This window comes from Felis catus, chromosome A1 (genome assembly GCF_018350175.1).
Source record: "Felis catus isolate Fca126 chromosome A1, F.catus_Fca126_mat1.0, whole genome shotgun sequence".
Classification (NCBI taxonomy): Eukaryota; Metazoa; Chordata; class Mammalia; order Carnivora; family Felidae; genus Felis; species Felis catus.
Genome location: NC_058368.1, coordinates 48,532,169 through 48,559,338, shown reverse-complemented (window position 1 = coordinate 48,559,338; position 27,170 = coordinate 48,532,169). Strand labels below are relative to the sequence as shown.

General features: G+C 39.0%; 1 protein-coding gene across 26 annotated transcripts in view; it reads left to right on the top strand.

Moving 5' to 3' along the window:
- The window catches only part of KLF12 (Kruppel like factor 12), a 442,425-nt gene that overhangs the window by 175,865 nt on the left and 239,390 nt on the right, over positions 1–27,170 (top strand). For all 26 annotated transcript variants that reach the window (XM_023252228.2, XM_045054344.1, XM_023252233.2 and 23 more), the window contains one exon: positions 16,702–16,791. In XM_023252228.2, the coding sequence (XP_023107996.1) occupies positions 16,702–16,791 (90 nt within the window). The remainder of the gene's footprint in view (positions 1–16,701; positions 16,792–27,170) is intronic.

Here is a 27,170-nt window from a genome sequence, read left to right as displayed (position 1 = left end):
TGTTTTGGTGCTTGATGCCCATACAAGTGGGGGTGGATCTTTTTTACTCTACTGATTCAAATGCAATCTCTTCTGGAAACACTCTCACAGACACATCTATGAATAATGTTTTACCTGCTATCTGGGCATGCTTTAGCTAAATCAAGATGATGTATAAAATTAGCCATCATAAATATTCTTTGTCAAGTTGAGAAACTTCCTCTCTAATCCTAGTTTATAGATGTGAATTGTATCCAGTTGGTTGATGGTGCTGTTGAATTCAATTCTGTCCTTGCTGATTTTCTGTCCACTGGATCTGTCTACTTCTTTTATCTATCTTTTATCTTTCTTTTCTTTCTTTCTTTCTTTCTTTCTTTCTTTCTTTCTTTCTTTCTTTCTTTCTTTTCTTTTCTTTTCTTTTCTTTTCTTTTCTTTTCTTTCTTTCTCTCTTTCTTTCTCTCTTTCTTTCTTCCTTTCTTCCTTTCTTCCTTTCTAAAGTTTATTTATTTATTTTGAGAGAGACTGAGTGTGAGTTGGGGGCAGACGGAGAGAGAGAGAATCCCAAGCAGGCTCCACCCTGCCAGCATAGAGCCTGACTTGGGGCTTGAACTCATGAACTGAAAGATCATGACCCCAGCTGAAACCAAGAGTCGGATGCTCAACCCACTGCGCCACCCAGGTGCCCCTGTTCATTTCTGATAGAGGGGTGTTAAAGTCTACACCTGTAATAGTGGATTCACTTATTTCTCCTTGAAGTTTTACTTATGATTTTGCCTTATATATTGTGATGTTCTGTTGGTAGACACATACAGATTAAGGATTGTTTTGTCTTGGGGAGTAGTGACTCCTTTATCATTATGTAATATCTCTTTTTATCCCTAGTAGCTCTCCTTGCTTTAAAGTCTGATCTATTTGAAATAATAGATACCACTGCTTTCTTTTAATTAGTGTATGATATATCTTTCTCCACCCCTTTACTTTTAACATATATGTGTCTTTATGTTCAAACTGGGTTTTCTGTAGGCAACATGTAGCTTGGTCTTTTTTTTTTTTTTTTTTATCCACTCTGACAATTTCTGTCCTTTAGTTGGTATATTTAGACCATTAATATGTAAAGTAATTATGTATGTAGTTGGATTAAATCCACCATGTTGGTTACTACTTTCTATTGCCATTGTCGTGTTCTTTGTTCCCATTTTTTTCTTCCACATTTTTTCTAGTTTTTGTGGTCTTAATTGAACATTATATATAATTCTATTTTCTCTTCTTTCTTAGCATATTAGATTTCTTTTTAAATTATTATAGTGGTTGCCCTAGAGTTTGCAATATACATTTACTACTAATCCAAGTCTACTTTTAAATAATATTATTCTGTTTCATGGGTAGCGTGGATGCCTTATAATATCAAAGGATGCCTAATTCCTACCTTCTGTTCCTTGTATTAGCCTATCCAAGGGATTGTTCATTTGTTACAGTGTTTTCTATGATCACTAGCATTTGTTTTTGAGTCTTTTTTTTTTTAGAAGTTCCATTTCTCTGCTTGTATTATCCATCCGTTCTTCATGTTGTCTGCCTTTTTTATTAAAGCATATTAAACATAGTTTTGGGGCACCTGGGTGGCTTGTCAGTTAACTGTTCAACTCTTGCTTTCTGCTCAGGTCATGATCTCACAGTCAGTGAGATCAAACCCTGCATTGGGCTCTGCACTGAGTGTGAAGCCTGCTTGGGATTCTCTCTCTCCTCCCTTTCCCCACCCACCCCCCCTGCCTCCCACCATCCCTCTCCTGCTTATGCATGCACATGTTCTCTCTCCCTCAAAATAAATAAATAAACATTAAAAAAAAATAAATCATAGTTTAAAATTTTCTGGTCTCATTACTTCAGACTTCCTGCATATTTGACTCTGGTTCTGATGTCTGTTCACTCTCTTCAAATTGCCTTTTAGTATGCCTTGTAATTTGTTGTTGAAAGATAGACATGATATAAATGAACTGTAGTAAATAGGCTTTTAGTAATGGTGAGGTATAGGGAGAGAAGAAGTGTTCTGTAGTCCTATGGTTAGGTCTCAGTGTTTGGGTGAAATTGTGCCTCTTGACTATGAACTTCACCAGTGCTTCTCAGCTTCCACCCCCCACCCCTCTTCTATGAACAGAATGGTTGGAGGGGGCTGCAGTTGTGTATTTCCCTTCCTGCAGGTAGGTTAGGTGCTGATAAGACCCCAACAGGGGAGGCTCTGGTAAGGACTTATCCTAAGGGCAGGCCTTGTTAAGAAGAATTTGGCGCTCTGACATTTTTCTTTTTTTTTTTTTTTTTTTTTAATTTTTTTTTTTTTCAACATTTATTTATTTTTGGGACAGAGAGAGACAGAGCATGAACGGGGTTGGGGCAGAGAGAGAGGGAGACACAGAATCGGAAACAGGCTCCAGGCTCTGAGCCATCAGCCCAGAGCCTGACGCGGGCTCGAACTCACGGACCGCGAGATCGTGACCTGGCTGAAGTCGGACGCTTAACCGACTGCGCCACCCAGCCGCCCCATGACATTTTTCAATTGAAACGAAGGGATAGTATGAAGGGACTTTTCTCACATTCACTGTAAGGACATGGTACAGCTCCTGGAGATAAAGCTCTCATAACTGCATTCCCTGGGAGTTTTTTAACTCAGGCTGTCCACCCTGAGCCTCCAGTAACTCTTCCATTACAGTTCAGCTTTTCTTCCACATTCTTCCACTGTCCATCACTGGGTCCCGCAGGTTTTGTTCAAGGGCTTTTTGCCTTGGTAAGGCGTGATTCTCTGTATCCTTTTGTCTTTACAGTTTTTAGGGCAGCAGTTGGCCTTATGACCTCACTTCTCCGATGGATCTAACAAAGTTGCGATTTTTGTTTATTTGGCTTTTTACTTGTTGTTACGACTGCTTGGTGACGTTAAACTGGTTATGTGGTGGCCTGGAAACTGAAAGTCCCTGAGGATGCTTTTAGTTCTTCCAAAAATGCAACATTGAGAATCCATTCCTTTTCCTCTTAACTCTCTAGGAATTTCCTCAAATAACAATTCCAGGATTGTTATGTAATCAGAGATCTGTACAAGAAGCAGAGTGTAGTTGTTGGTGGTTATTATAAGATACTACACTTTGTTTCAAAATCTGATGAGTGGAAAGCTTTCTGTTCCTATACTTTTTCACACAAGAGCAGAAAAGATGGATATTTCAAAAGACTAAAATCTTTTAAAATTTACTCACTGCTGCTCTATGTAGTAAAAATAAATAAATAGAAGTATTTGGCCCATAACTGCTTTTTTCAGGATGCTAAATTCTTGGCACAAGATAATAGTATCATGTGTCCATTTTTCTATTGTGGAATTGCCTAGACCATAATTTGCAGACTGAATAGCAGTATAGCACAGATCTCTCTGCATAATGAAAATATTTGCAAACAATTGATAGCCCACGTGAAGCAATATAACAGGATTCAATGCCTCAATTACAAATATAACTTAGACACTAACTTACTTTCAATTTCACTTACAAGTTTTTAGATTTGCAGTAGTTAAATGTTAGGTGTAGCACGAATGTACACATGAGTGACTATGCATGTGTGTGTGTGCATGTGCTTTCCTGGCTAGAGAAATGATGTGACACTTATATACTTTATAAGAGAATCTGAATAAAAACATTGATTTCTCTCCTTTGGTTTCTCTCATCTGTTCTTCTTTTAATCTGTTTCTTTTTTGTCTCAAAATTTGAACACTCACGTATTTCTTTTAATTATACAGAAACGTGAAATTCATAAAAAGTGAGAAAATTTGTCAAAGCAAAAATGAAAACTATCTCTCCATGCCCTTTCACCTGTAATTTTGAATGTGTATCCTTTTAGTTCTTTCTGTCCATCTCCCTCCTCTTTTCTTTATCTCTCTTGCACTCTCTCTCTTGGTATGAGCTTTGGTTTTAAACATGGCAACATAGTCTTCCGTCATCCCTTTTTTCGCTTACGATCATCCACCAACTTCAAGACAAAAACCTACATATCATAAATGTAATGCATAAATATTCTTCAGTGGTTTGTGTATCCCATTATCCATTCAACTAGTTTCCCATTGTTTGGCATTTAGATGGATTCTTTTTTGCTTTTTTGTTTAAATACCGTAAGCAGTTTGGTGTTATACACACTTACATATGTGCTTGTTTGGTGATTTTCTTAAAGAATATCATTTGCTTTCATTGTACAGAGATGCTCATAGGCCTTCATGTTTCTCATCTACTTGTGTTTTTTCAGCTTTTTACAGAGTTTAGTGAGCTTTTAGGTTAATGTTGAAATAGAAAATTGCTTTTTGTGGTATTTGAGGCTGTTGTTCCTATAATTTGATAACATTCAAAAGGTGGTGATAGTTTACAGTGATCTGATCGTTAGGAATAAACCATGTACTTGTGAGCACGATAAACTTTACCTTGCTTTGCCCTTTTAAATCTAGCAGCAATATCTTTAATTTTAATGATAGCGTTTATCTGACATTATGTTGAAAAATAATGCTTCTAAAATAAATCTTTGTATTTAAGTAATCATACTTGTTAATTATATATTTAAATATGTTACATGATAAATATAGTACATAACCTCATACATATATATAACCACATGTATGTAACATATATAGTACTTTACCTCTTTTATAAGTCACTTTTAATTCTTACGTACTATAGCCTTATTTTATGACTTTTCCATTATTTAACTCTCTTTATGATGTAGTTGAATTTTCTAAGGGTTCCTTGTGGCCTTAGAATCCTGATATCTATGAAGAAAAATAAAGTGTAAAACATGATCCAGTAAACCAGATATAGAGCTAAGAATTAAAGCTCTGTCTTCTAGATTCTTGTTGCAGGTTGCATTGCCATATTTGGGTAATTACAGTTTCTTTGGGGATTTTTGAGGCTACTTGGGTTAGTTCTTACCGGCCACGTCTAAGAATGGGTCAGGAGAGCTTCCTAGAATTGCTGTATCAATACTGAAATTCTCCAGGTTTCTTTCAGGCCCTTGTAGCTTGAACTAAAGAGCAGATTCATAGCTCCTTCCTGGGATCTTTGCATTTGTTTAGTGGGAAAATTAGAAAGGGTTTTGGAAGGAATTTAAACAAAATAGTAAAACCATCTTAGAAAACGTTGCTAATTGCCCAGCAGGTGTATTTTAAAGTAAACTATAGATACTCTTTATATCGGATATTACTTTCTTTTAATATTGCGGTAGTGTTTATATTATTGGGCAATAAAATTCAACATAAAATTAAGATTCTTTCCTAATGAGTTTATAATATCAGTAATTACAAAATCGTGCTTCTTAAGTAGGGGCACCTTCCTCCTCTCACCATCCCCCTCCCTTTGACATTTGGCAGTTTCTGAGGACATTTTTGGTTGGTACAACCGTGGGGGGGAGAGAGTGCTACCAGGGTCCGGCGGTAGGAGGGAGGGAGGCTGCCGAACATTTTACAGTGCACAGGAGAGCCCCAACAACAAAGAGGTCTAAATGTCCATCTCGCAGATGTTGAAAAGCCCTGGTCTAGAAGAATATTTGAGTGATGGCATTAGACTTCCTAAGCAGGGCATATTTACTCTCTTATATGCAACATTTATGTTAGCCATATTCAGTAGCAAGTAGCAGAAAAAGGTAATAGAAACTTCCTGGGTACAGTCAGTTATACAGGTTCAAAATTATACTGTTTCTATTTTTATGGGTCCAATTTATTAAGAGGCTGACAGGATGTTCAAGGCCTGAGTAAATGCCGTGCACTTCTGTAATTCCTTAATAAAAACGTGTACTTCAGATTTCTGTTGAATGTATTTTGTTTCTTTTTTGACTTTCATTGTGTTACATTTTAGAATTTGGAAAGTACCCATAAAAGGGGAAGAAAAATAGCCCTGGATTTAATTTATATACACATGCACACATACACCTATCTTAGAGAAATTCTAAGATGGGATAAGGATGGTTGATAAAATGAGGAAGTACAGGGATGGGGGGAAGGACGTTGATGAGGACGGCAGCATAGATAATGACATGAAGGTGTTAATATCACCGACTTCATACATTTTAAACTTTCAGCCATTCGCATTTATTGTATCTTCTCTGTGGTTCTTTTGTTTTCCCCCATATAATTTTGAAAGTTTTACACATTTCAAATTACAGGCCCCTCTGTAGGTATCTTCTCTAGTAACATACATGTGAGATATGTTGTGGTAGTAAATATATTTCTTTAAAACAGTGTACTTCTGGGCAATCATGTGAAGGGGAACCAGAAATAAAGGTTACTGTAGTACTGCATCAAATAACATTTGGTTACTGAGAAGGGCTATCTGACACTTTGTGGTTGTGTTTAGTAGTTAGAGATGTTAAATGCCCTCATTGGGGTGCCCAGGGAGAGGCAAGTTGTGACCTTATCTAATTGGTGCACATCGTCAGTTTTAAACAGACAAAATAGTTCATTCTTGCCATTCTTCTGAGCAAATATATTTTAATTGTGTAGCTCAGTTGTCCTTCAGTTTCCATCATCAGTATTTTTAAATAAATTTACCATTTCCATTCTACTTTCATAATAACTATAGAGAATGTACACAGAAAACTGAATGGGTTCTGCAGAATCAAGCAAAAATCAGATTAGAACATCCATACTTAAAAGTAAGTTTGGAAAGAATGGGTAAGATAGTATTCCTATTACTACTACTAACTAAAATTAATTAATCTAACTATTACCATAAAAGACTTGTGCTGAGGCGTTTTCTGTGATTATCTCAATGAATGAATCCTTAAAACAGTTCTGTGAAGCAGAAAGTTATCTGCATTTTACATATAAGAAAACTGAAACCTTAAGAAGGTTAAACACCAAACAAGTGTGTTGAGTCTAACCCAGGAAGCGTATTCATTGAGCCCGTGTTCTAGGCAATATTCTGTTCTTATTCACACTTGTGTGCAATTATGAAAGCATCCAGAAAAAAAGCGTAGAAAGGAAGAGAGAGTGCTTTTAAAAGGTAAACGATCAGGTAGTGTGAATTCTTGGAGATGGTATTGGGATAAAATGAAAGTAGGTGTGTAATAGTATTGCCAATAACAATGTTGACTTAGGACAGGATTTGGATTATACATCAATTTTAATTATTACACCTGAAGACATCATTTGGGAAATGTGGAAGAATCACAGTTAGAGGTGAATATACTTGGAAACTGACAGATTACATTTTGAGTTGAGCCTATGCATGTGGCAGTCAGCCGGTAATGTCTTCACTGCATTCCCAGGATCCAGAGTATTGGGGCGGGGGTGCGGAAAATGGAGGAAATGCATGGCCACTTTGTGATATATGTGACATGACTGGCCAGACAATGCAAACTATTGCAGCTTCATTGTTGATACAATCTTTTAATAGCAATTACTTTTACTGCATTTTTTGACAACATGGCTAACACTGCATAGTGCTTTTACATGCTTTGACAATCTTTCTTGGATGAAATAACCTGTAAAATTCATTGTTTTCTACCGTTACTTTTTTGAAATGTGCTAAGAACCAATATTGTGCCTAGAGTTTTCAAGTAATATTGTATTTGGTACAAAATCTTAATAAATGTTTACAGTATAAAATAAAGGAGTGAACAGTAGATTCTTTGAGAAAAAGACAAAAGCTAGTTCACTTGTTTGCAGTTTACACATCTTTCTGGCTATGGAGGAGACCGCTAAGGTCAAGCTTTCTCTTTTTGTTTTCATTAGAATAGTCATAATAAAAAAAAAAAAAATTAACTTGGATTTTTAATTCTCCCTAAAATTCTTTTACTTATTCCTAACTTCAGTACTGTTTCTTCAGGCTGTGCTGGAGACAAACATTCAACAAGCCCATGTTTTAATGAGATAATCCATTTGAATTTGATAAGGAGCCTTTTGACATCATCGTAGACCAGGAAAGGTGGAAGTATAGGTCAATAGTCATTTCCCTTGTTTCCTGCAGAAAATAAATGACTCAATACTCGATAGTAATCTTACTTTTCTCTAGACACAGAAGACCAGTGTTGTTATTTCATTACATAATCCAGTCAGTGTTCTGGATGTGTTTTCATTATTATCCATGTGATTTTCATAAAGGGTAATGGCTGATGAATATATTAATGTACGGTCCTTTTAAACTTTCTTTGGCAAATACCTGGTTTTGTTTTTTGTTTTTGTTTTTTTAAGTTTCAGTAATCACAGAAGTCTGTAAAACTTTACAAATCCTGGAGACAGTGTTAGTAAAAGCAGAGTTAGTTCTTGTCTTGAATATATAGCTAATAAAATGATATATGTTTGCTTTATTTCAACCAAACCTGTGTTTCTAAGTTTGGATAAATCTGACTTTCTGTATCTCTTACAAGATCTGAACATAATCTGTTTAAGAGATATCTTCCTCTGTGTGTAACAGATCTTGAGTATGCAAAAATGTTGAAATTAAATGATATACCCAAATATTCGTGTTTCCCAGAGTACAATAGGTCCTTTAAGGGATATTGGAGGAATATAGGATATGGTTGGCTTTTCCTATTGAATTTCCTGCCTTCACCTTCGTGAACAGTCTACAAAAATCAGCGCCACTCCCTCTCGCTCTATTTTATCACCACACTCTCTCCTCCTCATCAGTCATCAAAGGTGGTTCATTCTACCAATGAACTATTTCTCAAACATTTTTCCTCCTCTCTCTTCCCATTGCCATGGCCATCAGTCAAACGCTGACCACCTGTCCCCTGGGCTGCTGGGGTAGCCTGTGAACTGGCTCTTCTTTCTGCATTAAGTCTTATATGTTTAAAGGGCATCTTCCAAATGAATTCTAGTGCTGTCTTTCTAAACACAAAGCTTAAACATACCGTGTTTTGCGTAATAAGCCTTCATAACTCTCAGTCACATATTGTCCAAACACATTTCTTCGGGAGCTTTTCTGTCTTGTTCACGTAGGCCCCTAGTAGCTAGCATATGGTGGCATTAACGAAACACGTTGTAACGAATAAATGAAGATGCCATAACATATAAGACCCCTTACCACCTGACCCAGAGTTACCTATCTGATCTCCTCTAGAGTTTCTCTTCCGATAAGCAGTATGTTCCAGCCACACCAAATGTTTTACCATTCTTCCTACATGTGGGGCATTTTATAGCCCTAACATTGTGCTTATCCTTTTCTTCTCATCTGTCAGGAATCAATGATCACCCAGGCAGTTAGACCCAGGGGAATGAATTGACCTTATGTCTGCCTATAGTTACTGTTTTCATTAGCCCAACAAATATTTACTGAGCACATACTATCTCTTAGACACAGTTATAAGTCTGGGGGTAGGGATACTGTTAGTGAACAAAAAGATAAAGTCATGCCCTTTCTGGAACTTACATTCTAGTGTAATAGCAAATCAAGCATTTGTCAGGTGAGGGGCGCCTGGGTGGCGCAGTCGGTTGAGCGTCCGACTTCAGCTCAGGTCACGATCTCAGGTCCGTGAGTTCGAGCCCCACTTCGGGCTCTGGGCTGATGGCTCGGAGCCTGGAGCCTGCTTCCGATTCTGTGTCTCCCTCTCTCTCTGCCCCTCCCCCGTTCATGCTCTGTCTCTCTCTGTCCCCCAAAAAATAAATAAACGTTGAAAAAAAAATTTAAAATAAAAAAAAAAAAGAATTTGTCAGGTGATGATGGATATAAAGATGGAATAGAAGACACAGGCCCAGACGAGAGAGCATTTTTTTTAATGATTATTTTTGAGAGAGAGTGTGCTTGTACATGTGAGTGGGGGGAGGGGCAGAGAGAGTGTGGGATAGAAGGCCCAAAGTGGGCTACATGCTGACAATAGAGAACCCAACATTTGACATGGTTAAAATGTAGTTGAGGGTAATAGTACCAAATGGGATTGGGTAGTGGGTTTGAAGTACATTGGACAAATAATCAGAGGGACCTCCTGTAGGACAGGGTAAGGGCTTTGGACTGGTCTCAATACTCTGCCTTCAGTGTACCCCTAATCAGCCTGACTCTGCCTTGATGCTCCAGCCCTGATTCCAGCCTTTTGTTAGATCAGGAGCCTGAAGCGCACTAGCCAGAGTGGCTTTGGTGGCTCTGGGCTCATGCAGCTTTGCAGCCAATGTCTGACTACTCAGCAGTTGATGCTCTCTATCCCTGGTAGCAGTGGGAGGTAGACTTAGCCCCAGCGTTAGACCACCTACCATCTCGGGCGGATTCCCTCATCTCTCTGAACCTGTATTTTCTTGTCTAAAATGGACATAGTTTAAAAAAAAAAAAAAGGCTGTTAGAGGGATAAATGACTAGAATGTAACCCTGTAAAACGTTCTCTCTTGTGTTCACTGATAGACCCTAAATGCCTAAACCATGCCTTGTACTCAGTAAGTGTTTTTTGAGTGAATCCGGAAATGTATGATTGAACCGTGTATAAAGCACATGAAACAGCACCCAGTACATAAATGCTCAGTGCATGGCAGCTGTTGTTATTATAGTTGTTCGTGTTTTTATTTTTAAAATTATGTTCCCTGTGATCATACTGTAGTTGTGTTGCAACTGTTTTTCCCATGTGTGGGGCTTGTCTACTGCAGTGGCCATTCTGCCTGGGCTCATGGTACCTGCTTTCTGTGTCTATACATATGCCTAGGGAAGCGGGCTTGGGTTGGGCACATGCTTTCTGATTCCTGTTCGCTCTGTTCCCTAGCTCTGACCTCAGAATTAGTTTCTGCTAGCCCTGGAGAGACTCTTGTTTCTGGCTTCCTTTTCCAGAACTGAACTCACTTCTCCCTCAGGTTTGTTTGTTTGTTTGTTTGTTTATTTATTTATTGAGATATCATTGACAAACAACATTCTATTAGTTCCAATTCTATTAGTTCTATTAGTTCCATTAAGTGATTTGATGTTTGTATATATTGTGAAAAGATCACACAGTAGGTCTAGTTAGCATCGGTCATCTTACATAGCAAAAATGTGTTTTTCTTGTGATGAGAACTTTTAGCATCCATTCTCATAGCAGTCTTCAAATATGCAATGTTTATTAAATATAGTCACTCTGCTGTGTATTACATCCCTATGACTTAACTTGTTTTATAACTGGAAGTTTGCACCTTTCGACCACCTTCCCCCACTACACACACATACATACTCTGCCTCTGGCAGCCACCAGTCTGTTCTTTGTATCTATGAGCTCATTTTTTTTTTTTTTTAAGATTCTAGGCATAAGCAAGATCGTTTGATATTTGCCTTTCTCTGACTTACTTCATTTGGCATAACATCCTCAAGGTTTATCTGTGTTGTTGCAAGTGGCAAGATTTCCTTCCTTTTTATAGCTGAGTAATTCTTTTATCTTTACATGACATCAAGACTACTTGTGCGCTCATCCTGATAGCCAAATACCTGCTCCTGCGCTTTAGATCTCTCCCTGCAATGTTAACACCTGTGTGGCTACACTGAAGTTTTGTCGTCCCCCCCCACCCCCCGGCTCCTGGGGAGTTGCTGGTGGGTTGGCACTTCTCTTGCCATGATATTGTCCTGGATTTTTACCTGGTTTCTGTGCTTCCGTCTTTGGCTTGCCCCTGTTATTTGCCCCAGTGCCTCATGATTCACAGATGTGGCGTGGATGGAATGAAGTGACTTTGGCATAGCAGAGACCCTCACTGCATGTTTATGGAGAGATTTGGCTAACTCACAACCCCCAAGTGTGTGCAGTTCTTCAGAATACGAATGACAAAAATAACATTCTACTACACTTTGTATTAATGCTGGGGTGGAGTGTTGTTTGGAATCTCAGTTGACATTTTTAAAATATCAGTGTGAACTGCATCGTCGTGGTAATTTAACACTTTGCCAACAAAGGAAACAGCGTGATCCTTACTATCAGGAAAATATAAGTTGCTGCATGGCAAATACTGTTTTACCAGTCCTTATGAGAGACATAATGTGAGGTATTTATGGAAGGGTTTTGTTTATAAGAGTAGAGACAGATATTTTGGAGTAATGTGTGTATGGATCATTGAAATCACTGAAGGGGATTTCAGCTGAGATTCCACCGGGTCTCTAGTTTAGCTCTTAGTTCTGCCAGTATGGTCATCAGTGTGATGTCCTCTGTCCCATGCTACAAAGCAGTGGAAGATGAAAGGCTGGGACAGAATGGCAAAGTAGGTTTGAACTGATGTTTATTTTGTACCATTTGAGGTACTTTGATTATGCATATGCCTGTACCAAATTGATTCGTCATTGTGAGGATATGTGAGCTTAGAAAAGTATACTTTTACACTTAACCTAAGTGATTATAAATTAAATGCCCAGCTATCTCTCTCTTGAGTATCTGTCCAGTGTAGGAGATGAAGTTCCTGTATCATGCAAGTACATTAAGCTCTTGCGAAAATATCGAATGAGCCACCAAGGGTATATGAATATTTTCAAAATACTGGGTAGCAGATGAGATTACCATAGATTTTTCTGGATGTTGAAATCAGGATGGGATTGACTTGCTAAATTAATTATGAGATATTTCTAGGATAGGATGTATAATCTCATAAAGTCAAGAAAATGTGTTGAAAGTTTAAAGAAAGAAGAAAAAGGAGATAGCTTTGAAACCATGGTTTTATTTAACCTGTTACTGGTATTTCCCCAAATGTTGATTCTCATCAGTGACCAGAAGGTGTACATTCAGTTCACCTACTAAATCAACTCAATTCTGAGAGGAGCTGTGCACTGAGGTCCCAGAGCTCCTGAGGGAGAGATGGCAGGGGAGGAGGAGGAGGGGGCAAGGAGTAAATATGGGGGAGGGCAGAAGAATTGGTTTGGAACAGAGGTATAATGCTTAATAATCTTGAGACCTTGGACAGTTTAACCTCCTTGTGTCTCAGATGCCTCATCTTCAGATAATACAGCCTTGACCTCTGGGGTTGCTGTAAGGACTAAATGAGTATCTCTTAGTACAAGGCCTCATCCTTAATAAATATGCAAATATTACGTTTTATTGTTATGTTTGGTACCAAGATAATAATAAAATGACTGTTTTTGTATGCTATGATGTGTTTTGTTGCATAGCGTTAGATATCTGAAACTGTTGGCTGAGTGTAATTCTAATTTCTTAGGTTTGTTGATCGTCACCTATAAAAAGCAAGAGGAATTCACTGATTCTCTAGTGTTTCAGCACAAGTTTGGGGTTGTGATAAAATAATTGCGTTTTCTCCAAAGAACCAGATGGCCCACAGTCAAGAGGAGGGAGAAGAAAAGACTTGCATTTTGGGAGGACGAGGGCAGATAGATTGTAGTAGTTGCCCTGGGAAAGTTACTTCCCCATTCTGTGTTTGCTTGTTTGTTTGTTTGTTTATTTTAATTTCTTTTTTTAACGTTTATTTATTTTTGAGACAGAGAGAGGCAGAGCATGAACAGGGGAGGGGCAGAGAGAGAGGGAGACACAGAATCTGAAACAGGCTCCAGGCTCTGAGCTGTCAGCACAGAGCCTGATGCGGGGCTCGAACTCACGGGCCGTGAGATCATGACCTGAGCCGAAGTCGGATGCTTAACCGACCAAGCCACCCAGGCGCCCCCCCATTCTGTGTTTTTATGAGATGATCATTGAGTATCAGTCCCAATTCCTGCACATTCCATTCAAAATATTTTGCGATGTTAGGATCACTGAAGTTTCTGCTTGTACTGGTTGAATTAGGAGAGCTGCTGTCAGCTGGACTTCTGTGTCGCAGATCTTACCTGGCAAACAGGAAGGTCCAGACACAGTTCTCATTCAGTGCACATGTAATTGGTCAACAGCCAGCTAATAAATCTGATGGTAACTTTTGCTTTAATTAATAAAATGTACTCATGCAAAACAAGTAATTTAAGTGTATACGCATACGTGGGTACCTGATAATATGCATATATATACACGTATATAAATTATATAGGGTTTTATAATATTAAGATGCTTATTACAACATAAATATAGGAAGAGTACCATGTTACTAAAATTGATGACTGTGTAATTTTATTTACCTCTTGGGAATCAATTGAACTATTGATTCCACAGCAAATGTGTTTTGATTAAGATCATGGCGAGATATGTTTGACAGCAATTTCAAATTATAAGAGTTTATTACATATTCAAAGTCTACAGTCAACTGAGATGGTATGTATCTGATTTTAGCTTAGAGAGATAAATCTATTATTTTGTTTCAGGTACTGTATCCTCTATACAATTACCATGTGCCTTATAAAAACCCTACCCTTTCTGGGCTGGTCTGGAATATGGTATGATGCTCAGTGTCTATGTTTATATTAAATAGGGTTAGAATCATGAATGTAGAGATTAATGTGCTTTATAAATATTTACAGTATTGCTTTCAGGCATATATACAGATTGAATCTGCACTAGTTGAGTTTAGTAGTTAATGATTGGTTTTTTAGTTGTGAACATTGTTATTTATGGTGTTTATTATGACTGTGGCAGTGGATGATCCTGGAAAATCACGGAAAGGGAATTATTTCCAGAGAAAGCTTAATTCCTTGAAAAACTTTCAGTAGGTTTTATTTTTCCACTTTTGTATGAAACTCAAATGTACATCCTGCCTTTAACACATGTAGAATTATTCAAGAATAACAATTAAAAAATCATGAAAATACAGTGATATTTAAATGTGCTAAATGGAACATGGGCCCAATCAGGTTTTCATGATTTATCAGTTTTTAACTTCAAAGACTCTGGTTAGCTTGCATTTTTTAAACTAATGAGTTTATCACAGCCCGTGAGGAGCGTGGTGAAAGTATATCAGCTGTAAATTGGTACAAAGCACTAAAAGGGACATTAGCCTCTAATCAGATTCCAACAGTTCATTAAACCTGTCTCTCCAGAATCGCTCTTTGTCTTTTCCCTGCCTTTGCAAGGCATCTTCTTCCCTTTTCGTCTGGGCAAGACCTCCTCTGGGGTAGGAAGCAATATCAACTCATTCTTCATTGTCTACCAAGCAAACAGCCTAGGGGATGCTTTGTTAGGGTAGGTGTCTGGCCGCTGTGAAGGGCAGGGGTGTTGAGGTCTGGCCGGCTGCGGGGAAGGCTTTCTTGAAACTGGGTGGTTGCAAGCCAAGCTGGCTGCTTCCAATCACGGAGGCAAGTGGCACATTAGGATTTGAGATCCATGCCTGATGTGTAAACAACTCACCAGCCTCCATGAAAGGATTTCAAGCTTGGAACAAATTAACTGAGCTTGCCAGGGATACCACAGTTCTTTCTGCTCTGAGCTATTAGGATGCAAAATGCCTACAAAATATGGACGAGTCAAAAGCACAAATTTAAAAAAAATGTATCCTGCCAGTTTTAATAATACTGCACATTTCTAAGAAAAGAACCTGACAGTAATTTTTCTTCTTTTTATTACCTGATAGGCTAGGTAGCATGGAATTTTTAAATGCTCATTAGTTAGCTCAAGAGTAAATTTGCTTTTTCTTCCTGTTGATGTCTCAGAGCAAATATTTGTGATAAGAGGCCCTATAAATTTTATTTCTTCTTTTTCTTAAACAAAAAGGAGTGGCAAGAAATAGAGATAATTAGAGCTTTACTATACTGCACTCTGTCGGTATTATTTGGTAATAAAAACATTTATGATTTGTTGAAGTGGGAGTTGTTTTTATTTAACTGTCTATTTGATAGAAAAGCAGCTATGTGAAGGGCAAAAACCTGCAGGTTTAGAAATGCTATTAACCTTTGTCATCATGTAGGCAAAATATTTGGAAACAGATCTCTTTTTCTTTTCATGAGACCACGTTAGTATCATGTGCTTATGTTCTGTGACTGAGTAAAGAAACCATTCTAAAAACTCAAGTCTAGTTATTTTTGTTTCTTAGTTTGGACAGGATATGAAGGTAAAATTGACATTCTAAACATGTTTTAAAACATGATTTGGCCTGAAGCAAGCACTGGTAAGTGTCTTTCTGACTCCCTTCATAGATTATTGACTTTAGAAAATCCCCAAAGCAGTGAAAATTAGTAGAAAATAACCTTGATTTAATCTGTTGGTAAATATTGTTTGAAATTCTATTGAGTCACAATAGAAATAGGTTCTCCTTTAAAGAAGTGGCAAATTCAGCCAAACATACACCAAAACAGAAAGCAAATTTATTTTTTGGTCACGACTTCAGCTTAAAAATTCATTCTGAATCCAAAATTTATATTAGTTGTTCTTGAAATAGAAGTTTGGGGTGGATATATAGAAATTTTCATTTGATCTGAATTGTCATATCACAATTTAGTGTCCAGAATTATATTATCTTGGTTTTTAAATTATGTAGACTTTGATAATAATATGAGAGCATCGTCATTATTTTTATTTATTTTCTCCTTTGTGGATTTCTGCACAATATAACCTCCAGAACTCAGGAAGAAGGAAACTTGTCTTCTGTGTCCCTCCACTACTGCGAAAGTGTGATGAATTGTTCCAGCCATATATATATTAATGTTAAGCTTTCTTTACTCCAGTTTATTATAGTCTGACCTCCAACCCAGAGGTCAGCGAATCAGACTGATTAATTCAACTTCTTGGTCATTATTTCAAATGATAGTTCAGAAAGGGGGCATAATTGGTTATACTGCTATTCTCATTTAATTATACTTCATTGTTAAAAAATTAGGTTAGCAGTACTAAACGTACTACAGTGAAGGAAGACTCTACCAGATGTCCTGTTTTGAATGCTGTATAACGGACTTTCCCTCTCTCTCTCTTTTTTATTCTCAGAATATCAACACCTTTGAGAACAGAATGTTAATGCTTGATGGGATGCCGTCAGTCAGAGTCAAAACAGAGCTTTTGGAATCTGAACAAGGGGTAAGTTTCAATGACGCCCCACCCTCTTCTCTTTATGATAGTGGCAGTCATTTACAGAGCATATCGAAGTTTGCAGAACGGTTCTGATTTGCACTTGCCTGGCTTTTCTCTCTTGAGTAAAAATCACCAGAGACTGATTCTCATCCATTTGCGACTCAAATATTCCTAACCTGGAGAAGATAACTTCCTAAAATCAGGAAAGCACAGTGACCTTGTAACAACCATATGGTTTTATTTAAATTAGTGAATGTTTTGAAAAGCTATTAAAAAATTCAGAGCAAAGAGGGAAGTATTAAAAAATAAGATGGGGCTATAAACTCCATGTCAAAATGGCTTCTTTCTTTCTTGGGAAATTACAGAGTACAGGTATGAGAATGGTACTGTTTGTTGGATTGATTTCCCTTTTGACATTTGTATTTACCCCTTTTTTTTTTTTAAATTTTTTTTTTCAACGTTTATTTATTTTTGGGACAGAGAGAGACAGAGCATGAACGGGGGAGGGGCAGAGAGAGGGAGACACAGAATCGGAAACAGGCTCCAGGCTCCGAGCCATCAGCCCAGAGCCCGACGCGGGGCTCGAACTCACGGACCGCGAGATCGTGACCTGGCTGAGGTCGGACGCTTAACCGACTGTGCCACCCAGGCGCCCCGATGTATTTACCCTTTTAAACTTCATGAGAGCTAGAGGATAGTTGAGGAAATACAGGTCAGTGAGTTTGAAATGCGCATAAAAGCAAAAAAAAGGCTTACTTAAGGATACATAGCGAAATTGACAAATTAACTCATGGCTACTGAAAATATGAAGACTTAAGAACACTTCGTTAAAAGGATGTGGGTGATTTTATCATTAACATTTGTAGCTTCGCAAGTTAAAATTATAAGGGCAGTATGACTGCAGCATTGGCTGACTATGTTTTGTATTGAAGTGAGAAAACATTGCTCCTGTGCCTGGGTGCACTGCCTACCTATGCTGCTAACCTACCACCACTGAGACGGTACAGATGACCGCAAAAAGTACATAAATTAGATACTTGATCTTATTCATATAGCTCTTATTCAAAAAAAGCAGAACATTGGCAATATTTTGTAAGTGAGCCATCAGAAGAAATTTCAAATATGAATAAAATTTCACTTATAAGAATCTGTGTGCATGTAGGACCCCATTCAAGGGGTTAGGACACTATTAAATGTTAAAAGGACTTGATAATGAGGAACTGAGGTCATGGATCCAGCTGGTAGCATGTAGAGGGTTTCTCCAATAACTTCCACATTCCTGAGCAATATAGGGCAGGGTGTATGGCATCCCCATGTATATTTCTCTTCCTCGCTCTAAGCCTGTGTCTGAAACAGACCCCCATCATGGGAGGGGATATCATTTCACCTTTATGTTCCGTGTTCGTTGTAGTAGCTCCGCAATGAACTTGGTGGGCTATGTCAACCAATAACGCACCTTCCCAGTTCTGTGTATGACATGATGACTCACCTGGGCTCATCCTAAAACTTGGGCAGTGGAGCATCGTGAAAGAAAGACTGTGTGGCAGCTGTTAACATCGTTTGTTCATTGTAGACAAAGCTTCGGAAGAAGTCTTATGTTCACCTGGATTTTCTAGCCTGATTCATCAAGTTAAACTCTCTGTCCTCCCAGCCAAGTAGTTTTTACCTTTGCTGTTTACCCTAACACAGGAAGGATTTGTTTTATTTCTTTGGAATTTCTGTTTTCTTAATCTAGGTGCATGAGCCAGTTTCATAAAATTTCCAAAACCCCCTCATTTAACACACCGCATAGACCGTAGCATCTCATTCACAGAGGATAACTTTTTTTCATTGTCGATGACAAAATGAAAAAGTGGCATATTGCACATTGTTGCTTTTTATTCCACAATATATTCTTCAACTTGAATAGCAGTAAAGGTACTCAAGTCATGTGTGTTGGAGGAGGGCAGAAAAGTACAGAAGGCAGTCAGAGACCGCTAGTCAGAGCCACGATGGTGCATTGTGGTCACTCGTTCTGGGAATGTTTGGTGACATCAGGATGTTTCTTTCTCCTTTATTATCAATTTATAGTTTTATGGTAAGTTTGAAAGATTGAGATGCACAAAAAACAAAAGCCAGTAGTTCCAGAGGTTTTACAGTGTGAATAAGAACCTCAGGCCACATCATTTATGGAAAGTATTTCCTGCCCTTAAATAGAGACAGGAAAAATGGTGGGTTCATAGGTTTTACTTAATGCCTACTCATTAAAATCAATTTTTCCTTCTTGTGAATGGAGCTGATGTTAGTATTTTAACCCTAATTTAGATTATGTACCTGGAAGGAAGGGAGAGAAAACCCTGATTTTAGTCTTTTCTTTAGTTTTGTATGTATTTCTTAAATATGTGGCAGATATAATTTCATTCTCTTTCACAGTAAAGCTTCAAGAGAAGCAGCCCACAGTGTTTAAGGGGATGTCTTATGACCTAATTATTTATGGAAAGCAATAATTTGTATTTAGTCACTTGCAATACTGTACATCAGTTCTTCTTTAAAGTTAGAATTAAATCTAGATTTTAGTGAACTTCACTCTTGGTCATTTTACTGGAGTTTTTAATTGGGGATAATGGGATGGGTAATATGCTGTATAATTTCAGAATCAGAACTCTTTTTAGATAAGGAATGTTAGTAGTCTAAAGATTTCTTTATTTACAGGATTCTTTATTTTTTTAACTTTTAAAAATGTTTCATTTATTTTTGAGACAGAGAGAGACACAGCATGAGTGGGGGAGGGGCAGAGAGAGAAAGAGGGAGACACAGAGTCAGAAGCAGGCTCCAGGCTCTGAGCTGTCAGCACAGAGCCAGACGCGGGGCTCGAACCCGCAAACTGTGAGATCATAACCTGAGCCAAAGTTGGATGCTTAACTGACTGAGCCACCCAGGTACCCCTCAGTCTTATAGGATTCTTTTTTCATTTACTGATAAAAGCTGGTTGAAGTTTGATTCTTTATAAGAAAATGTAAAACTTGGGGCGCCTGGGTGGCTCAGTCAGTTGAGCGTCCGACTTCGGCTCAGGTCATGATCTCATGGTCCGTGAGTTCAAGCCCCATGTCGGGCTCTGTGCTGGGCTCTGTGCTGACAGCCTGGAGCCTGCTTCGAGTCTGTGTCTGCTTCTCTCTGACCCTCCCCTGTTCATGCTCTGTCTCTCTCTGTCTCAAAAAATAAAAACATTAAAAAAAAATTTAAAAGAAAATGTAAAACTTGTTGAAATTAATCACACGTGTGATTATCGGCTTCTGAAAAAAGATGAGCTGTTAGTTACAATGGACACAAAGTTAGAGGAAACAATCCCCGAATCACAACGATGAATGAGAAAGCCTGAGCTGGATGCCAAGGATCGGATCCCATAATCACTCTGGAAAACCTACTTTTGAGGCTGTTTTTTAAGACATGACATTTAACATCTACCTCTTGGGGAAGAAAAGTTGAGTCTGCCATTCAGGCTCTAGGAGGCATCGCAAAGATAGGCTACTTCACACGACATCCTGTTTCAGCGATTCACCATGAAGGCACGTATGCCCTTCTCCCCTTCTGGCTAAAAATAGTTCCTTAGGTCTTCCACTGTCAGCTGCTCTATACATCTCCCCCCCACCCCTCCAAGGAATTCAGGACCCAATGACCACATTTCAGAGTGGGAAGACAGACTATGGACTGGGCCTAGCTCAGCCGCTCTTTCTCTCTTCTCTGAAAAGTTCTGGCTGCCTTGCCTCATTCTCTTTAAGTGTGTGTGTTTTATAGTGTGCGGATGTGGTCAGATCTCTTCAGTCAGATTGCGAGCTCTTAGAGGACAAGAACTATTTCGCGTATTTTTCGTGTAGGCCCTGGTACGTGGTAAGTGCCCAGGAAATCCATGCTTTACTTATCCGGGCATTATAACTGGCATGATGAAGAACTACGAGACCAGTCAAGAGCTTGTTATAAACCTGCTCTGCCTACTTCATCCAGTTGTTGTGAACAACAACAACAACAACAAAAATTGGAAATACTGGCAACATACATGCCCACTGGTGACATAGTCTTCACCTTGCAGCCATGTGCACTTGGATAGATAGAGGAGCATATTGACACCGACTGTCTGTGCCTTCCTTCTGTTTGGGATTCTAGGACTCCTGCATCCTCAGTTTTGTGACATCTGAGTAGATTATTATTGCAGGCTCTTGAAATGTGACTTCCGTGTTCTCCAGGCTTGTCGGTAATACAGCACACGCTGCTAAGCAGTCCATGGGAAGGGCATGTGCTCTTGTGATACACTTCAGGGGCACAGCAAGGAGTGTTGGAATGACTTTGACTGTGACCTTTGGTGCTTGTGTCCTGCTGTTACAAGAGCTTCCCGAATGCTGTCAGCCTTTGGATGTTCTAACATGTTACTAAGCAAAGGACTAAAGCAGGAAGAGGAGGACTGGAACGATTCCACCCAGAGATAAGGCAGTGGCAGAGAAAGGGTACTGCCTCAAAGACATAAAATGTGGTTTTGTTCCTGGCCTTGCAGCTTACCGGCTCGAATGGCATTGGGAAGTTACTTCTGATCTCCAGGCCTCTATGTCCTCATCTGTACAGTGGGGGTATTAGAAGCCTGCCCAGGATCCATCTGACATTGTCTGAGTCTGGTAACGGGCCAGGAGGGAGAGAAAGCATTTCCCATTATGAGTTGAGCAATCCTACTACAGTATACTGCCATTATAGGAAGCTACCCGTTTGTGGAAGTAGAAATCCATAGACTTTAAAGACGGACAGGGGCGCCTGGGTGGCGCAGTCGGTTAAGCGTCCGACTTCAGCCAGGTCACGATCTCGCGGTCCGTGAGTTCAAGCCCCGCGTCAGGCTCTGGGCTGATGGCTCGGAGCCTGGAGCCTGTTTCCGATTCTGTGTCTCCCTCTCTCTCTGCCCCTCCCCCGTTCATGCTGTGTCTCTCTCTGTCCCAAAAATAAATAAAAACGTTGAAAAAAAAATTTAAAAAAAAAAAAAATACGGACAGACTGGAGTTCAGACGCTCAGTCAGCCAGGGGCCGGTGGTGTGGGTCCCGATTGGTCTCCATCCACCTGTTTCTCCTCTTCTGGGAAGTGAAGTGAATCACCCAGCCTCACGAGAGCCTGCCTGCATGTAGTGGGTGTTGAATAAATGTTCTCCCTTTGAAGAAAAGCAGGAATAAAAAGGACACCATTTCCTCAAATTTCAATAGTTGCCAATTTTCCTATCGTATTTAGTAGGGACTAAACATCTGAGTTAATTTATAATTTTAAAAGAACATTTAAGGGAAATCTCAAACTGGAACCCTTATTTTTTATTTGAATTTTTATTTAAGCATATCTGGAGAAAAATTTCAAGATCTGATTAGATTTTATCATGTAAAAAAAAAAATGGAATAATGACGCCAGAAATCCATTAGTTTGTTAAGACAAAAAGACACCAAATTTTGGTGTGGCAATGGTATTTGGCCACATTTTTTTAAAAAAGGAATTCTGAGTTTGTATACTTCAGAGATAACTTATTGATATATTTACAGGTGAGATGGTTAGTTGTCTGGGATTTGCTGCAAATGAAATGGGAGAGCAGAATGGATGGGGAGAAAGATAAGACTGGCCAGGATTCAGTCATTATTGAAGCCGCACAACAGGGGGCTCGTGTAACCATTCTGCCTGATTTTGTGTATGTTTGAAATTCTTGAAAGTAAGTGTTTAAAAAGGAAAAGAAGCTCTCTAAATACAAATATAAAAATACATGGGTGCACAGGTGTCAGAGGGAGACATGAGGGAAACATGCCTCACTCAGTTAGCCTCACTGTTTTCTGAGTCTGAGGGGAAGGAGCTGACCTGAGTCCCTCACCAACCACAGCAGTGCTAAAGCCTGTGGTTCCCCTCCCTTTTCCTTCCCTTGTAGAGGCCAGTGCAATTCTGACCTGCACGCATGTAGGCAGAGTAGTGGCAAGAGTGGAGCAAAGAGAGAGAGAAAGACGTTCGGTGTTTTGCCAGTTTGAAGTACTCTAAGGGAGTCAGTGACTGGGCCGTAAAAAGACCCTGTGTGTTCTACTGGGGGACGAAGCCTAACACCTCTTTACGACGGATGTGGAGTGGGGAAGGGTGCAGGTATGGCAGCAGACAGATTTAATTGTATTCTCCCTGGCTTCCTAACAAAAAAATGCCAGGCCAAAGATCCCTCTGAGCTCCCTAATTTTAGAGGCAGGACAGAAGGGAATAATGGCCCTTTTCCTAGCTTGCAGTAACTTTTGCAAACCATTCTGCAGGACATTCATAACGAGGCGGTGAAGGCATTTCTGTAACACAAAGAACTGACTAGTACCATGAAGTCAGCTATATTGAGTTTTTGCTTGATGTTTCTCATTATTCCTCATCATCCCAGTACAAGGAGCTTAGAGCTAGTCAGGGCTCAATAAATAGTGATTCAGATGCTATTTATTGTAAGTGAGAGCCAGTGCCAGACTGTAGAATATTGAGAATTTTGAGACAGGTGCTATTTTGGAAAAGACCTCAATCTTTAGGCTTAATAAAGAAATAGAGACAGGTGCAAGTATTGTAGCCAGACGTACCCATGGGCTAGGGAATATTTAAGACAGGCAGTTACATGAACATTTAGTAGCTTTAGAGAAAAGGAAAAAAAACAACAACAACCCAACAACAAAGCCTTTTCTTTACCTCAGTAAGGCGTTATGTTTAATTTAACATAAAAGGTTTAATATATATCTGTGTGTAAAAGCTTAGTAAGACAGTGTTACTTTAATGACTTTATCAGAAGGAAAGAAAAGACATTATAAAAATGCCACTTGCGTTACCCTTTAACAGAGCCTCATTATTACCTCCCCTACTGGGGAACAGGAGCCAGCATAGCTAGTAAATTGGTAGACTTATCTTAGACATATGAATTTGCTTATCATTTAATATTTTCTGATGACCCACTGCTTGAGATCTTTTGATCTGTAGTGAAATCTTTGCATGCCGCTACCTGGCTTCAAAGAAAAACATGCAGGAGCTGTCTTCTTGCTAATACAAGAAGACCATTAAAAAAAAAACAAAACAGGAAAGAATCTCTGTGCTTGCAAAACCCATTTTAAGGAAAAGCTATCCTCCACTAAAGAAGCAGTGTTAGACTGATTTTAATAATGTCAGAATGGCCAATAAATGTATTAATAGAAAGAATTGAAAATCAATGAGCTGTGATGGTAATTACAGATAGTACCCAAGGGAAATATAGCAGGCAGACAAATCCTTTCCCTTGGGGCCTGCCCTGGGCAAAGCTATGAAGTTGATAATTCTGCCCTCCTTCTTTCCCGTTAGCAATGTACTTTCTCCTTCAACTTAATTCTCCTCCACTCACAACCCAGACACTCCCAACTCCCTCCGCTGTGATGGCTCTTGCTACCCACAGATGACCCATTCTAACTGTAGTCTTCTTAATTGAGGAAAATGTAAAGTGCTATTCTCTCCAGGAGTTATTTGCATTTTTATAGGGTCAGTGCTTTGTAAAAAGGAACACTTCTTGGAGAGATTTCATGCTCTGAGTAATTTGGAAATTTTGATTTGGGGAAAATTAACCTCTCCAGAATATTTCAGTTTATGTTCTCCATTGTGAACTAGTCTTTGTGGTAGAGTTTTGTTTTGTTTTGTTTTGTTTTTAAACAAAAAAAGGAAAATCTGGATCCTGAGGTTAGTGTTTCTCTTTACCTAGGTGTGTTTTCATGTGCTAACATTTGCATACTGATTCACAGTTTATAACTGTCAATATAGCTTATTTAACCCTTGGAGGACTTTTGCTTCTCACCATGAGAGATTAATTGCCATGGGAATTGACCTCTTACCATAAACAACTAGAAAACCAGACAAAAGGTATAAAATGTTTTTACATATTGAACAACAGGCAGATGAGGACTATGATCCTGGAGAGTAAGGCGGGAAAGGAGGTGAACTCTACTGGTGCCTTAGCCTACAACCTAAGGGCGAAGCCGGAAGGAAGAGTCCAAATAGGGCCTAGCTGTCACTGTGTTAGGCGGGCAGTGATTGGGATTTGGGAGAGGTCAAGGCAAACTGGTTTCTGAGGGGAACAGTAATAGCGAGGGAGAAGTTGTACGGAGAGCTCTGGAGATCTTCAGAGTGGTCGCCTTGAAAGGGTTTGCCTAAGTAATGATCTACCTATGTGTGCAGGAGGACAAGGAAAGAATAAGGAAGGCAACAAAGTGGAACAGTTCTTAGAGCTCACATACAGTTCACACATACCCAGAATGGAGAGACCCCTTCATACATGAGGCATTTGGTAGAGGTCTCAGAAGGGTCACAGGTTAGTCATGGGGCTCAGTTAGTCCCACGGTAGTCTGGTCAGGGGCTTGCCATGATGGACACTAGAAGCAAATCCTGAAAGGGTCCAACTGATCTGCAAGTTACACGGTTGTGCCAGAACAAAATCCAGCACTGTAGAGAAAGACACAACAAGCTATAGTCTTCGATAATGTAAAAGTTGCATCATCTGGCATTTGGTGATAATTGATTGGATTGAACAGTTAGAGAAAAAGACTAAGAAAATGAACAAAGCCTTAGTGACCTATGGAGCAATCTTAAGTAGTCTAACGTATGTACAATTGAACCGTCAGGATGGGGAAGGTCAGAAAAATTATTTGAAGAAATAATGGCCAGGCTGTGATTGTATAGTGGTTAGTGCTTGGTGTTGTGAAGAAATAATGGCTGGACATTATCCAAATGTGATGAAAACGCATAGATCTAAGAAGTTCAGTTAGCCCCAAGCCGAAAAAAACCACGCCAAAGCACAAAATAATCAAATTGCTGAGAACAGGTCTCGAAGAACAGTCTTAAAAGCAGCCAGTGGAGAAAAGGAGAATGTATCTGATATACAAAGGAGCAAAAATCAGACTTCTTATCAGATACCATGCAAGACAGATGAAAAAATTTACTTAGGTAAAGGAAAAGGACACTAGATAAAAATCTGTATCTACACAAGGACATGAAGAGAACTCAAAATGGGAAGTATCTATGCAAATATAAAAGAAAAAAAATAAGAAAATTATGCTAAGTGAACATAATAATACATTATGGAATTTATAACATAGGATGAAAATGAGTGATGACACTAGCACAGAGACAGAGGGGCATGGAAGGAAGTAGACCATGGAATATGTGAAGAGGTGTATTATTAATTGAAGGTAGATGATGTTAATGTAAAGGTGTATGTTGTAAATCCTAGAGTAACCACACACACGCATGTACACACACACACACAATAAAACAACCAAATATAGTTAATAAACCAATGGTGAAAATGAACTGGAAACATTTTTAAAACTACTCAGTTTTATCTGAATGAAGGCAGCAAAGAGGAAGGATGAACAAGGAACAGATAGGAGAAATAGAAAAAAAAAAAGAGCAGGTTGGTACCTTTATTTAATTTTTAACGTTTATTTATTTTTGAGAGAGACAGAGACAGAGAACGAGAATGGAAGGGGCAGAGCGAGACTCCCAAGCAGGCTCCGGGCTCTGAGCTGTCAGCACAGCACCCTATGTGGGACTTGAACTCACGAGCCATGAGATCATGCGTGACCCAAGCCAAAGTTGGATGCTCAACCGACTGAGCCACCCAGGTGCCCCAGCAAGTTGGTACATTAAAACACAGTATGTTGATAATTCTGTGAAATGGAAAGCGTTTAAGCACTCCCTTTAAAAGATAGATTGTCATCTGGGAAATAAAAGCAAGTCCTAACTACATGCTCTCTGTAAGATGTTCTCCTTAAATATAAAGATACAGGTACACTGGACGTAAAATGATGGAGTCAAGAATAGTCAAAATCGTGAAATAGAAAAGAAAATGGTGGTTGTCAGGGGTTTGGTGGTCGGGGCTACGGGCCGCTGTTTAATGGTGTAGTGTTTCAGTTTTGCAAGATGAAAAAAAGATCTGTTACAGAGTAATGTGAATGTGGTTAACACTACTGAGCTGCACATATAAAAATGGTTGAGAGTGAATTTTATATTATGTGTTCATTACCTCACTTAAAAAACAAGTTTAAAAACCTGCAGAACTGAAAAAAAAACAAAAAACCAAAAACCTGCAGCATGGATGATTCATAACTATACCAGAGAGCTTATATGGATCACTGAACTGAGTGGCTGAAAGAAGACGTTGGCAGCAATGTTTCAAATGGCCTCACATGGGATGTGACTCTTTTAAAAACATACTTGTTATAGCAGCAGCCACTAGTGAGTAAATGGCCCTATTTTTACCTACAATGGCATACTTCTTAAATAAACGTTGGGTTTAATAACACCCTTCTTCTGACGCTGGAGGAAAAAGTTTTGTGTGAAACGTGAGGTCATTTGTGTGTAATTTGCCCTGCCT